The 16177-nt window shown below is 38.1% G+C and overlaps 1 protein-coding gene across 5 annotated transcripts in view; it reads left to right on the forward strand.

Annotated features, from left to right (window-relative positions):
• MACROD2 (mono-ADP ribosylhydrolase 2) overlaps window positions 1-16177 on the forward strand; it is a 2087937-nt gene that overhangs the window by 75324 nt on the left and 1996436 nt on the right. For all 5 annotated transcript variants that reach the window (XM_055373553.2, XM_019017390.4, XM_031004864.3 and 2 more), the window contains exon 3: window positions 15064-15171. In XM_055373553.2, the coding sequence (XP_055229528.2) occupies window positions 15064-15171 (108 nt within the window). The remainder of the gene's footprint in view (window positions 1-15063; window positions 15172-16177) is intronic.

Raw genomic sequence — 16177 nt, forward strand, 5'->3', positions numbered from 1 at the left:
TTATTTGGTTTTTCTTTTGGGGAGCGGGAATGTTGATTTAAATCTGTATCCACATGGCTGGATTAAGACTAAACTCACTTTTCAGGCATCCTCAAAAGGGAGGAGGTTCACTGACAGCACGCCCCTTCTGATATCATTAGACAACTTACTGGTACCCTTGGTGGCTTCTCTGAATCTTGTCTATGGGTGCCAAAATACAGGGATTTCAATATGGGGGAAAATAAGAATTTGGAGTATTCCCAGGCATTTTGTGTGAATATCTCCCAGCATCTTATTCTTTTAAGTGTGACGGCTAAGGGATCATCAGGACCTACTGATGGTCTTCCAGAGATCATCAAATCTGGCTAAATCTTCAAAGCTTCCTCCTACAGTTAGCTTTTGCTGGGCAAAAAAACCCTCCCAAAACATAGTAGCTTAAAACAACATCCTTTATATTGCTCAGTACCTAGTGATGATCCCTTAGCTGTTTATCAGATGATCTTCAGGGAGTTTAACAGTCCCATAGGGAAAGTGATGAAACAATTTTAAAACGATGTTTAAGAAGTTTGAAATGTAAAATATACTTATGATTTTAATGAAAATTCTGTTATATCCTCAAATGGTAATTATAATCTTAAAAGTTATGCTTTTGAAATAAAGACAGTATTGGCCATTTCATCTTGTGTGTGTTTTTTTTTTTTTTTTGAAGCGGAGTCTTGCTCTGTCGTCCAGGCCAGAGTGCAGTGGCGAGATCTCAGCTCACTGCAAGCTCCGCCTCCCGGGTGCATGCCATTCTCCTGCCTCAGCCTCCCCAGTTGCTGGGACTACAGGCGCCTACCACCACGCCCGGCTAATTTTTTGTATTTTTAGTAGAGACAGGGTTTCACCATGTTAGCCAGGATGGTCTCCGTTTCCTGACCTCGTGATCCTCCTACCTCGGCCTCCCAAAGTTCTGGGATTACAGGTGTGAGCCACCATGCTGGGCCCGACCATTTCATCTTGATTAAAATTGAGTTAACAGAGTTTGTTTCTCCTCGTCTGCCTCATATCGTTAGTGAATTATATCTTTTGTTAAATTTGCTTTTCTTGTTACAACAGGATTACATGATATCTCTACCTCATAAAATGAATCAATCTATCTCTAATGTGGCTTACTGATGCCTAAAATAGAGGTGAAATAGTAACATAATGCCAGAACTCAGAATAAGGTCATAGGCCAGGCGTGGTGGCTTACACCTGTAATCCCAGCACTTTCGGAGGCCAAGGTGGAAGGATTGCTTGAGGCCAGGAGTTCAAGACCAGCCTGGGCAACTTAGTGAAATTTTGTCTCTACAAAACAATTTTAAAAAATCAGAATAAGGTCATAAATATAAATACTAAACAGAATTTCAGTGTAAACAAAGTAGTATATGTATTGGGATATGAATCTCTGAGTTTGATGATTTTGTATAAACATTTGATGATTTTGTATAAACAAGCAAACAAGAAAACATAAATAGAAGATACATGATTAATATCTGCAAATTTGATTTTGTGTTACTTTCTAGTACTTGGTGTGTTGTATGTTTTGAAATTTTGTCAAATAGTAGCAGAAACTACTGAGACCTTTCTATTGTTTTCAAAGTATCATAACTACTCTGGAAAACCAGTTATGTTTTTTTCCTCTAGGGCAAAGGCAAGTAATGCTTTTTCTTGGTGTGTGTGTGTGTGTATGGGGTGTGATGGGACAGGGATGAAATTGCTGCATTTTGCCACTAAAGGAAGAGATAGGACTTAGACAGTTCATTCACAGATGGACTCTTTGAAATAAAAATGGTATATGAGAGCCTGCATAGCATGTTGATTAAGATCATGGGCTGCCTGGGTTCAGATCCCAGCCTTCTTACCTGCAGAGCATGTTGATTGATTAAGATCATGGGCTGCCTGGGTTCAAATCCCAGCCTTCTTACCAGCTGTGTGTACTTGGTCAAACCACTTCATTTCTGTATGCCTCAGCTTCATTTTACTTATTGAGGGAATAGTAGTAATATGTACTATATACGTATGTTTGTTATGAGAATTATAGGAGTTAATATTTGTAAGCATTAGAAGAGCATGTAGATTGGCCAGGCGCAGTGGCTCACACCTGTATTCCCAGCACTTTGGGAGCCGAGGTGGGCGGATCATGAGGTCAGGAGATCGAGACCGTCCTGGCTAACACTGTGAAACCCTGTCTCTACTAAAAATACAAAAAATTAGCTGGGCGTGGTGGCGGACGCCTATAGTCCCATCTACTCAGGAGGCTGAGGCAGGATAATGGCGTGCACCCAGGAGGCAGAGCTTGCAGTAAGCTGAGATCACATCACTGCACTCCAGCCTGGGCGACAGAGCGAGACTCCGTCTAGAAAAAAAAAAAAGCATATAGATCATGGTAAATGCTATACAAATATTAAGAACATGCATTAGAACTAAATAAAAATGTCTATGAGAGGGAAATGTCTTTTATAAAGATGAGATTACATGGCTGGGCATGGTGGTTCACGCCTGTAATCCTAGAACTTTGAGAGGCCAAGGCAGGTGGATCACCTGAGGTCAAGAGTTCGAGACCAGCATGACTAACATGGTGAAACCCCATCTCTACTAAAAATACAAAAATTAGCCAGACATGGTGGCGCATGCCTGTAATCCCAGCTACTTGGGAGGCTGAGGCAGGAGAATCGCTTGAACCCAGGAGGTGGAGGTTGCAGTGAGCCAAGATCATGCCATCACACTCCAGTCTGGTGACAGAGTGAGACTCCATTTCAAAAAAAAAAAAGATGAAATTATGATTCACGCAAATATAAAATGAGCACTTATCAACACATTTAACTTTGGTTGAAAGGAGAATTTAAAGAACCATACATATATAGGCAATAAAGAATACTGAAATGAATTTACAAGTAATGTAAAATAAATGAAAATAAATATAAATTGCCCTCAAGATAATATTCAGTTATATTCCAGGGAATATAATTCATGTGCATTTATATGGACAATAATTCACATTATTATCCATTTTCTGCAGCTTACAGAGTTTTAAAATAGCTCAAAGACAGTGAAAGGTAGAGATCACCGTGATAGGTAAGCTATACAGGACACCCACTAATTTCTTGGAGTGAGCTCATATCGAAAGTTTTTCACATTTTCTCTGACATGTATTATAAACAATTATAAATGTAATCATTATAAACAATTATTAAACCAGTGCAAACTTAATAATAAATATTACCCTCAGAGGAGGAAGTAGAAGGGACATACTTTTTCCCCGAATATGACTTTTTGAATAGCATATGATATTGACAAAGACTGTCTCTTTAACCAAACTTTAGTTAGGTCCCTCTGGACAAGCCCTTTTCTTGTCTAGACCCTGTCCTTGTCAGACCTTCGTTGTCCAGTTTGAGCAAGAATCTTGCTAAGTCAGTTTAGAGAGAATCTCCTATCCCAAATATCTAACATTTCGGTATCTGATCAAATTCCTTATCCCCCACCATCCCCCAGGCAACATATGATCATACTGGCCTACCTTCAGCAAGAATCCCATCTTACCCCTAGTGTTTCCTCTTAGTGATTTTCCATCCATTGACCCCATCCTGCCCGTTGGCTATAAATTCCCACTTGTTCCTGCTGTATTTGAAACTGAGCTCAGTTCGATACTGACGTCTCTTTTCCCCTATTGTAATAGTCCCTGAATAATGTTTTTACTGCTTTAACTGCTGTCCAGCTCTAGTTCCTTTAACAGTTAATGGTCCTGTGATACGGGTAGGATTAGATTTATTATTGGATTCCTGGATCTCTCATCCAGGACCCAGTTGTATACCTTTGAAGCCTTTGTCTTCACTCCTGACTGATTGATCTGGGATCTGTTGATGAGTCTGACTCCTAAACCATTGCCCTACATGACAGTTCACTGAAGCATGGTAGGAACAGATATTCATACTTAAGATTCTGAGTTTACTGGTTGAAGTTGGGTTGGAGACCTGTGTTTTTTTTTGAAAGGTACTACTGGGCTGGTAGTCTTTCTTCATGGCTTTTGGTTCCAAGTGGGGATTCACATCCAGAATCCTGAGATGGAAATGGTTTCTCCTGGCACTCTGTGAGGTCTCCCCGTTCTGTTTGAACATGCTTCTCCCATGAGAACTTCTTAGTTGACTGAAACCCTCTTCTCAAGGCTCTGCTGACTACAGTAGTCTCCCCTGATCCTTAGTTTTGCTTTCCGCAGTTTCAATTACCAGTGGTCAACTGTGGTCTGAAAATATTAGGTAGAAAATTCCAGAAATAAATACTTTGTAAGCTTTAAATTTTGTGCCATTCTGAGTAGCTTTATGAACTCTTGTGCTATCTACTCCATCCTTCCTGGGAAGTGAATCATCCTTTTTCAGTGTATCCAAATTGTAGATGCTATACAGCCATTAAGTCACTTTGTAGTCATCTCAGTTATCACATTCACTGTCTGTGTATTGCACTGCCGGTGTTCAAGTCACCTTTATTTTACAAAATAATGGCCCCAAAGCACAAGAGTAGTGATGGTGGCAATTTAGATATGCCAAAGAGAAGCCATGAAGTGCTTCTTTTAAGTAAAAAGGCGAAAGTTCTGTACTCAAAAATCGTATGTTGAGATTTACTATAAGAACAAATTCTATGCATGAAATTGTGAAAAAGGAAAAAAAATTGTGCTAGCTTTGCTGTCACATCTCAATCTGCAAAATTACAGCCACTATGAATGACAAATGCTTAGTTGCCGTGGAAAAGACATTAAATTTGTGAGTGTGAGACATTAATAGAAATGTGTTCTGACTGACAACAGCCAAGTTTAATACTATCTGCGGTTTCAGGCATCCACGAGGGGTCTTGGAACATATTCCCTGTGGATAGGAGGGACTACTAGTATGTGCTCCTCTAAATCTGCTTACTTATTATTTGACAAGGATAATTTAGAACTTCACTGGCTTCTCTAGGAAACTTAAGATCTTTCCAAAGTGGCTCCTCTAAGACCTCTCCCTTCCCATTGCTTCTGCTCCTCCTTCTCCCCTTGCCATCTTTGATTTCCCCTTTAATTCTCTTGAATCTTTTGATGTTTCCCTTCAAAGCCTTACCTCTTTCATCATCCTTCTGTCCATATCTGCCAGACTTTTTCTTCCCTACTTCAGCTTCTCAGCTCCCTATAGGCACTTGAACTTTAAGCACACTGTCCCTCGTTGAGGGTTTTCAAGGGTCTCAAGGATCCCCAAAAGCAACCACCTAAGGCTATAAAGGAAAAAACACTAATTGGAAACACTGAATATTTTATCCAGTCAGATGGGCTTTGGAGACATCCTTAAAGCTGTTTGATGTCACCTCACTTACTGCCAGAAATTTGGTCCACAGCTTTCATAAGATTACATGGGAAAATCTTAAAAATCTTCTCTATAAATATTATTAAAAAACATTAACTCTCATATAGAACGGGTAACCTAATTTGTTCCATTTATCAAAAATACAATTTTGACAAAAATGTAGACCAAAGATAAAACTATATTACTTTGTTTACTTGATTAATTGCTAAAATTTTAGAATAAAAGCTGTAAGATCTGTTTGCGGCTATCTGCATATTTGTTTGTATATGTTTATGTATGTATGTTATATATATGTGATATTTTTCTACCTAAGGATAGTATTACCAACATAATTCATAAAATCTCATAAAGAAGCACTATTCGAATTATCTTAGAGATTAATGAACTCTTATATAAGTTAAATATTCCAAAAACTCCCAGAAGTGTGGAAACTAACCCAAATATGTTTTAAAGTTCATACGGGCTGGATGTGGTAGATCACATCTGTAATCCCAGCACTTTGGGAGGCCAAGGCGGGAGGATCACTTGAACTCAGGAGTTCAAAATCAGCCTGGGCAACATGGTGAAACCCACCTCTACCAAAAAAAAAAACCCCAAACACACACACATAAAAAATACAAAAATTAGCCTGGCTTGGTCGTGCATGTCTGTAGTCCCAGCTACTCAGGAAGCTGAGGTGGGAGGAACGTTTGAGCCCAGGAGTTGGAGGTTGCAGTGAGCTGAGATTTCACCACTGCACTCCAGCTTAGGTGACAGAGGGAGACCTTGCCCCCTCACCTTCCACCCCCCAAAGAAGTACATATAACTTTGCTAAGTCTTCAGTAAATAAGATTAATATTATTGGTTTAATAAAAATGGGTTTGTCTTAATGACTTGTCAGCGTTAAGTATAATGTGGGCATGTTTTTATTCTACTTAGGTTTGCTGATCAGATAAACTTATGTCTACTAGATATTTAAGATTATAAAAATTATAAATTTCACCTAAGAACCACTGTACAAGTAAACATGCACTAACATTGAATTGCTTTATAGCCATGACTTCTTGTATATCAAGCATAGCAGTAAAACAAAAATCCATGTGTTTAACTTTTTTAGATTTTTGCTTTTATAATACTTTCCTAATATATGCATATGTTGTAGAAATCGTTAACAGGGAAATAACTTGAGATGTTGGCTAACTTTGTTTAATGTTATAGTATGTCTGCCTGGAAATTGTTTTTAAAATCTTTTTAGTAATTTGCAACCTTAGACTTACATTACATTACATTAATAGATATTCATTAAAATCTACATAATTTCTAAGAAATATAAATCACTGAAATACTAATACTAAACCTAAGTTTGAGTTTATATACTTTGGCTTTTTATTTTCTTATGGCATAAAGAAACTAGATATAATTGGGCCTGTTAATAAAATGTTCTTCTGAAAGATTACACTATAAAGAAACAGATATCTCTAGGAATTGTAAGATGATATACTCATAAAACCTGCTAGTTTGCTATAGAATGCTAGTATGTGACACAGTTTACAGCTGTCTCTTTCTTAAGTTTTCTTTGTAAAAGTGTATTGGTCGTTAAAATTACATTTAATACATGTAAGTTAAACTACTAAAAATAATAAGTGTGAGGAGAAACAACTCTGTATGCAAAGTATGTGAGGAATGAAGGACTTTTTTTGCTGTTGATAAGGGAAAGAGTGTAATTTTGTCTTAAAATAAGATTACTGGTTATTCCAGAATGAGAAAGAGGAAAAATGTAGGACGAAATCTGAATGGATATGGAAAGCTGTAGGTTTGCAGAAAAGGAATTCTTTATGTTTTCAAGCTGGCTATGATTAAATTGATTTCTATATAAAGTTTTTTTTTAAATAACATCAGCCCAACAGTGTGCTAATATAAAACTAGAACTTGGTTTTATTTCTGTTAAAGCAACAAAGTTTTCTTGGAATATTGGTCTGTTCTTAGTAAGAGATTGTGAAAGGTTTTTCTTTCTTTCTTTTTTTTTTTCTTTTTTGAGACGGAGTTTCACTCCTGTTTCCCAGGCTAGATAGAGTGCAATGGTGTGATCTCGGCTCACTGCAACCTCTACCTCCTGGGTTCAAGCGATTCTCCTGCCTCAGCCTCCTGAGTAGCTGGGATTACAGACATGTGCCACCACGCCTGGCTAATTTTGTATTTTTAGTAGACGGGGTTTCTCCATGTTGGTCAGGCTGATCTCGAACTTCCGAACTCAGGTGATCCGCCTGCCTCGGCCTCCCAAAGTGCTGGGATTACAGGCGTGAGCCATCGTGCCCGGCCGCCTCTCTACTTTTTAAGTAATCTGCCTAGGGAACAAAAATTCTGTGCCTTATCAAAATAATTTATTGTGCTTTGTGTTTTCTATGTCATCTCCTTTTAAGAGAACTTAACTATTGTTTCATAGTTATCGATGATCCTGTTTAATCAGCATTCAAATCTTTTGACATTTTTGAGTTTTCCAAAATCAAATTCTAAATGAATTCTTTTTTTGTTTGTTTGTTTGAGATGAAGTCTTGCTCTTATCCCCCAGGCTGGAGTACAATGGCGCGATCTCGGCTCACTGCAACCTCCACCTCCCAGGTTCAAGTGATTCTCCTGCCTCAGCCTCCCGAGTACCTGGGATTACAGGCACCTACCACCACGCCTGGCTAATTTTTGTATTTTTAGTAGAGACGGGGTTTTTACCATGTTGGCTAGGCCGGTCTCGAACTCCTGACGTCAGGTGATCCGCCCACCTTGGCCTCCCAAAGTGCTGGGATTACAGGCCTGAGCCACCGTGCTCAGCCCTAAATGAAGTATTAATCTTGGACTGACCTTGATATTTCCCATAGGTCCCCTGGAAAATGTCAAAGGATTTTTTCTTTCACCTAGTAAAAATTTTGTTTGTTTGATATATTAAATTATGTGGGAAACATTGTCAAGTAAAAAGTGATGCTTAAGCTTTTCTAGGTTATATTTGTATGGGTAAATATTAATAATAAAACATTCCAGAAATTATGTGAATTTCATAGACATTTGCCAATACCCTCATTGTCCATCATATGTTCTGGTATATACTGTTATCATCATAATGCCAACTATTATTTAAATATTTAAATATTGTGTGTCACAAAAATAACCAAATTCCCTCACCAGTTTTGTCATTTTTATAATGAACAGATGTTTAACCACAGACATTTTAAGTCTTTTATTATCCACAGATAGTTTTTCTTTTACTCTGATTCTTCCTGAAAGCTCCCATAATCAGCTTATAAGCCAGAATGCTTCATTTTCAACAAAACTGATTGTCTCAGAGACCTGTGGAAAGGACTATGCCAGGTACTCTGGGGTATAGCCTTCTAATGGCATTGCTTAGATACTTGTAGACCATATCATTGGAATGAGTATGGATTTCTGCAGCTAGTAGAGAAGCTGACGGGTTCATAAAACTGCTAACGCAGGATAAAGCAGAAGATTCAATTACGTGGGGCTGAATAAACTAATAGATAATTTTTATGGTTATTTTGGAATATTTATCATTCTTTAATGTCTTATTTAAGGAGACTTTTTTTCTGTTTTCTCATGCTTTCTATAACTCATGACAATTTAGTAGGTTATGCTTTTGTAAAAAGAGATGAAACATATTTTCTTCCAACCTGATCCCTCCAGAATTCAGAAACACTTACTGAGTATTCTTATTCTCAATGGCAATACAATTATTTGGATAAGTTCAATAAGATTCTGTCTTCCTTGTAACAGGGCATACTTGGAAAAATCAGTTTATAACCAAGGCTTTGACTGGAATGTCATATTTGAGAATGATGCATTGAATCAGATACGTCCAGATAGTTTTAAGGCACAAAGACTTTATGGAGTCAATGCTTACAAAGTCCTCTTGGGAAAACCGGCCTGGTTCCTGGCTTATTGGGAAGGGGTTCCCAATCCCTAGGTCTCAGACTGGGCCATACAGCAAGAGTTGAGCAGCAGGTGAGCCAGCATCTTCCCTACCCCCAGTCTGTGGAAAAATTGTCATCCACAAAACCGGTCCGTTGAACCAAATTTGGGGACTGCTGTTATAGGGTTCCCAGCCTTATAGGTGGGTAAGGAAGGTCACTTCCTGGCAGGTCCAGGAAGCTTAGGATATTTTGGGAACCTCACAAGAGAGGAATTCACCCAAATCTATAGTTCTTATGGGAAAAATATGGTAGTGCTTGGCTTGACTTTTAATCTTCAAGAGGCTTTTAGAAGTCTAATATGAAGGCCAGGCACGGTGGCTCACACCTGTAATCCCAGCACTTTGGGAGGCCGAGGTGGGTGGATCACGAGGTCAGAAGATCAAGACCATCCTGGCTAATATGGTGAAACCCCATCTCTACTAAAAATACAAAAAATTAGCCGGGTGTGGTGGCGGGCGCCTGTAGTCCCAGCTACTCAGGAGGCTGAAGCAGGAGAATGGCATGAACCTGGGAGGCAGAACTTGCAGTGAGCCGAGATCGTACCACTGCACTCCAGCCTGGGCGACAGAGTGAAACCCTGTCTCAAAAAAAAAAAAAAAAAAAAATCTAATCTGAGATTCCTCATAAAAAATTCCAGTAAAACAAACTCAAAAAGGCCTAAGTGGTGATTTTTGCTGCAATTATGTAAATAACCAGGCCAAATCTAATGAGACCAGACTTATTTTGTAAACAAGAGTTAAAAAAGGAAGTGAGTGCAGAGAAAATTTATGCTTAAATGGAAAACTATAGTGTACCCTTGTGGGTTATTAAATTCTAGTCCTGTTCATTTTTATTTTTAGCTTTCCGTTGTCAACCTATAAACTGGACTGGATCCTGCCATCTTATGCATTTTCTCAATTCTTCTAGTTTCCTCTGATAGCCTACTACAAGTTTCCAAACTAACATTTCTAATTTTTCCCCACCTTCCTCACTTGGCATCACTGGGAACTAAAACTATGCTTTTCCCAAAGCCCAGGAAGCTGAAGCTGTACCACCTGGTATAAGCTGAAGAAATCACCACACGTTTTCATGTATGGGTAACTTCATGAGAATCTCTTCTTTCTTTGAACAATAAGAGGGACTGACAAAGTCTGTCTTCTTAAGCAAACTTTAGTCAGGTTTCTTTAAGACTTTTTCTTGTCTAGGCCCCATTCTTGCAATACCTGCATAGCCCAGTTTCAGCAAGAATCTTGCTAAGTTAGTTAAGAGAAAATCTCTTACCCTTGATATCAGATCACTCTTGATACTTGGTCAAATTGCTCATCCCCCACCAGGCAATATGTGATCACCCTGACTTGCCTTCAGCAAGAATACTGTTAAGGCTCTATAACCAGAATCCCCCTATGTTTCCTCTTAGTTATTTCCCATCCACTCACCTCCATCCTGCTCCTTGGCTATAAATCCCTGCTTGTTATTGCTGTATTTGGAAATGATCTCAGTTCTATACTGAGGTCTCTTTCCCTTTATTGTAATAGTTTCTGAATAAAATCTGTTTTTACTGCTTTAATCACTTCCAGTTCTGGTTTTCTTTGACATTATCAGAAGTATACAATATGGAAGAGCAATTACTGTCATGTGTTTACACTGACAGATATTTCAACTTGCAATTGTATAAAACCAGTGATGTACAAGCTGAGTTGGTGCTTTGTGTACATAGAGAATGTCCATGAGGGAGATATACTTGGCAACTTTTTGTCTTATTTATTACTGAAAACCTAGGGTATGGAAAAAGATACATTGAGATCTGTGTGTGAAAAGGAAGGCAAGGCATTGCTATGCAAATAAAAGAGGTGGCCTCTAAGTGGTAATTTATATTGTTGTATTTGCAAAGAATAGTTGGTGGTCAAAAATACTCCATTAGGTTTTGATTTACTGTTGAAGGAAATACTGCTAATTATTAGTCCTATCAAGCTGTAGCCTTTAAGTATGTACATATCTTTTTGGCATACTATGTGAGGAATTGGGCTGTAAGTATAATCTGACTGTTGAGGAAAAAAGAGCCTCATGTTAGTTTTTAAAATGAGAGACAATGAAAATATTCCCTCATAATGCTGATAACTTGAGTAAAGACCATTTTGAGTAACTTACTTGAGCAACATTGTCACAGCAGCATATTTATTCAATACGTTGAATTGCTTGAACCATCACTTCAGTCTCAAAATATTCCATTTAAAAAATTTGCAGATGACAGATTAGAGTTTCTTCTGAAACAACTGAACGGTGGTATAAAAATGGTTTAAACTTCAATGTTTTCCCATACCTTTCTTTTTTTCTTTCTTTCTTTTTTTTTTTTTGAGATGTAGTCTCCATCTGTCGCCCAGACTGGAGTGCAGTGGCGCAATCTCAGCTCACTGCAACCTCCACCTCCCAGGTTCCAGTGATTCTCCTGCCTCAGCCTCCCAAGTAGCTAGGACTACAGGTGCGTGCTACCATGCCCTGCTAATTTTTTTTGTGTTTTTTTTTTTTTTTAAGAGAGACGGAGTTTCACCGTGTTAGCCAGGATGGTCTTGATCTCCTGACCTCATGATCCACCCGCCTCAGCCTCCCAAAGTGTTGGGATTACAGGCATGAGCCACCGTGCCTGGCCCTCCCATACCTTTCTTTTATAATTTCTTTGCTTTTGAGAAAGAAACACGACTTATTGTCTCATATGTTTAAAAATTCTATCACTACAAATGTGAGTTACTTACATAATGCTTCATGAGAAAATGAAATAATACTTTTTAGAGCTAAAAGCAGTTAAAGAATGATTAGAAAATCTATTTACTCTGTTTCCCATGTTGAAATGGTCCTTCTGCATTCATTTGTGATAAGTCTGTCAATTTAATGCCTGATAGAGTTCTGAAACATCTTCAGTGATGAATCTTTATAATTTCTAGGTTCACAATAGTCTAAATATCCATTTGTCTCTGACAAAGCCACCAAATGTTTATTGTCATTTAACAATCATTAATGGAGAATCAAGAGTTTATAATTTGGTTAATCACAATAGAAACTAGTTGGATGTGGAACTCAAGAACTTGTGGCTCAGAGTCCTTGTCATTGGGTCAGGTGTTGACAATTTGATAACAGCACAAACAAAATATAGTCTCTTTCACTGATAAGCAATAGTAATAAATATGATATTTTATTTAAAATAAAATATTTTGAAAAAGTATCTTAGTATTGTGGTCCATGAATGCTGAATATGGACGCTGAAATAATATTTGTCACCTTTGTTAAAAAAAAAAAAAAAGGTAGTTTTGGCCAGGTGTGGTGGCTCGCGCCTGTAATCCCGGCACTTTGGGAGGCTGAGGTGGGTGGATCACCTAAGGTCAGGAGTTCAAGACCAGCCTGGCCAACATGGTGAAACCGCATCTCTACTAAAAATAGCTGGGCGTGGTGGTGGGTGCCTGTAATCCCAGCTACTTGGGAGGCTGAGGCATGAGAATCGCTTGAAACTGGGAGATGGAGATTGCAGTGAGCTGAGACTGTGCCATTGCACCCCAGCCTGGGCAACAAGAACGAAACTCCGTCTCAAAAAAAAAAAAAAAAAAAGATTGTGTTTGTTGATCACTTACTATGAGGCAAACATTCTAAGTGTAATGAACTCACTTACAGTGGTTTACAAACTGATGCATGGAGAGAATAACTTATCCAAACTCAGCCAGCTGTTAACTGGCAGAATTAGGATTTTAACAGAGTCAGTCTGGTAGGAAAGTCTGCTCTTTCCACACTATCTGGCAGAGATAAGTAGTACTGTAGGAGTCCCTGAGAGGTCAACTCAAGTATAAGTATTTTATATTTTGAGGTTCCTAAAGTTTTTCTCTACTTCATTAACATACAAGTTGCCCACATTATTCTCCTTGTCATTATTACTACAACCAGTGAGTATTTTGATAGAATACTTCTGGGAGAGGCCCAGGCGCGGTGGCTTACGCTTGTAATCCCAGCACTTTGGGAGGCCGAAGCGGGCAGATCACGAGGTCAGGAGATCGAGACCACAGTGCAACCCCGTCTCTACTAAAAATACAAAAAACTAGCCGGGCCTGGTGGCGGGCGCCTGTAGTCTCAGCTATTCGGAGAGGCTGAGGCAGGAGAATGGTGTGAATCCGGGAGGCGGAGCTTGCAGTGAGCCGAGATCGCGCCACTGCACTCCAGCCTGGGCGTCAGAGCGAGACTCCGTCTCAAAAAAACAAACAAACAAAAAAACAAAAAACCTTCCGAGAGAGAAGCGGTTACTAAGAAGGGAATGCTTTATAGACAGATAAAGGATCATTTTTATGGTCATAGATTATTTTCTAGTCTTGGCCAAATTTTTTTTTTGGGGGGGTGTATTGTGGTTCAAAGACAATATAGGTGACTCATAACCTATCACCTCTAATCCTCCAGATGTCTCAAAATTGCATGCTCATGAGAGTATCTCAGTGAGTGAATAGCAGTGTCTCCTCTCATTAAAAATTTACGCATATCATAAATACTTTTAAAAATGAGAGTGTCTCAGTGAATGAATAGCAGTATCTCCTTGTATGAAAGATTTACACATATCATACTTTAAAAAGTTTGAGTTTAATATAAATTCAAAAAAATAAATCAGCTTTCCTGTAAGTATATTAAAAACCTTTTTATGAATAGCAATTCAAAATATTTTAAAACATTTATTTTGCACAGCTTTGTTTACTAGATTTATCTTATTGCTATTTGTTCAAAATAAATGGAAATTCAAGTTTATAGTCTTGCTCTAAATCATTTTTTAAAATATCAGATTTCAGAAAGTAACGTTTTTGGCTTGTTTTAGATATACCTGCTTGCTGGCTGTTGTGTGTTGGGGTAGAGCTTTCTTTTTAAAATCTAGTAGCGCCCTCTAGAGCAAAAGGTAAAATACAATTTGATAAGAAAGGAGCAGTTTCACAAATTCAAATATCCTCCTTGAAATTTCCTATCCGGAGTAATAGTTTGTTACTTAGAAGTACCAAAGAGCTGGCCAGGCATGGTGGCTTATACCTGTAATCCCAGCACTTTGGGAGGCCGAGGTGGGCAGATCACTTGGGGTCAGAAGTTCAAGACCATCGTGGCCAACACTGCGAAACCCTGTCTCTACTAAAAATACAAAAATTAGATGGGCATGGCATGGTGGCTCATGCCTGTAATTCCAGCTACTTGGTTGGGGGGTGGGGGGGAGTTGGGGGGGAGGTGGGCGGGGCTGAGGCAGGAGAATCTATTGAACCCGGAAGACAGGGGTTGCAGTGAGCCTAGATCACGCCACTGCAGCACTCCAGCCTGGGCGATAGAGTGAGATTCCCTCTCCAAAAAAAAAAGAAGTAGCAAAGAGCTGAACCTAAATTTTTTTTGCTCAAATATATATATATTCTTATCAAGGATGCCTTTTAGGTAAGTTCTTCTTACCTAAGATTAAAGATTAATACATCTTTTTCTTACCTCCTTGTGAATGTAATGGTACATAATTTTATTTTAGAATGGATATTTTAATAAAATTACCCATAAGTATTGAATTTCTTGTTGACCAATATAACATGCTAAAATTTTATTGTATGTCCATTTTGTATGTGATAGTGTGTTTGTTTTGAGAATTACAAAATAGAGAATAAACCACACCCCTTGTACTTACGCTCTTATTTCCACTTGTTTTTTGTAGTAGAGCATGACACATATTGGGTCTTGTAGTAGTCTTGAGTAAAAAATTATCGCGATTAAATTAATTAATAATATTATTATTGATATATATCCATTTTCTATTACAGAAGAAAATACTCAGGAAACATCCCAGGTGAAGAAAAGTTTGACTGAAAAAGTTTCTCTCTATAGAGGTGACATCACATTGCTAGAGGTAGATGCTATAGTCAATGCCGGTGAGTAGTTGATTTTCCTGTGATGTGTTTGTTATGTAAGTATTATTTCAAAATTTTTAAATAAATAAGAATGTAAGTATTTTAGAAAAAAATGCTTTCTGATGTAGAAATGTCTATTCTGTTTCTCTTCTTGATTAAAAACATTGGAGATCTATTTTTTTGTATGTTCTGCAATTAATGTGCATCTACAGTACCCTCTACAGTGAAAGGCGCTAGGTTGAGACTAGGATACTGCACCACTGGAGAAGTGACAGATTGTTGCAGAAAGTTCTTCAGAAAGAACTTTAGCCAGTATATTATTGTTACTTTCATAGCTTGAATTAATAGTTGGCCAACATAAATACAAGCTCATCAAGCTTTTTTCTTCTTTTGAATAGGTTGTCAGGAGATGATTGAACTGTGTAAGACAAAAGTGAAAATATAAAGAAATTATTTCAGTGATTTCAAAACTTAAGTTGTTTGGGTTCCAGTTTTCATTTTCATTATGAAATGCTTAATTTTAACCAGCATACTTTAATTATTTTTAATAATTAGTTGTCTAGTTAATTTTCCTATTTCAACATTGGGAAAAATTTTACAGATGTTATATTTTATTATGTGGCTATATATCAAAAAAGATATAACAGCTGTGATTCTATAAAAATATTGTAAATGAGAGGATATTTAATGATTTTAATTTGTGTTTTGTAAAGTTAGGCTGTTTGAAGTTTGCAAGTGTCAATTAAAAACAAATCTGGACTTAGGTAAGGAGAGGCTTTATCTAAATAGACTATTACAATAAAAGGAGGAGGATGATTTCAATAGGGGGAGGCAGAATATTGTGTTATCGGCAATGTTTTTCCGGAGGTCAGCTGGTTCTGGGGAAGGGCTGTTAAGGAGGGGTTACTCACCTTCCATTGCTTCAGGGTGGACCAAAGTTCAGGGGTTTTGAGGAAGGAGAGGAGCCTGACTAAAGTTTGGTCAGGTCGTTTGTGGGCATTGACCAACCAGAATGGTAAATGGGGAC

The sequence above is a fragment of the Gorilla gorilla genome, chromosome 21, assembly GCF_029281585.2.
Source record: "Gorilla gorilla gorilla isolate KB3781 chromosome 21, NHGRI_mGorGor1-v2.1_pri, whole genome shotgun sequence".
NCBI classification, from domain to species: domain Eukaryota; kingdom Metazoa; phylum Chordata; class Mammalia; order Primates; family Hominidae; genus Gorilla; species Gorilla gorilla.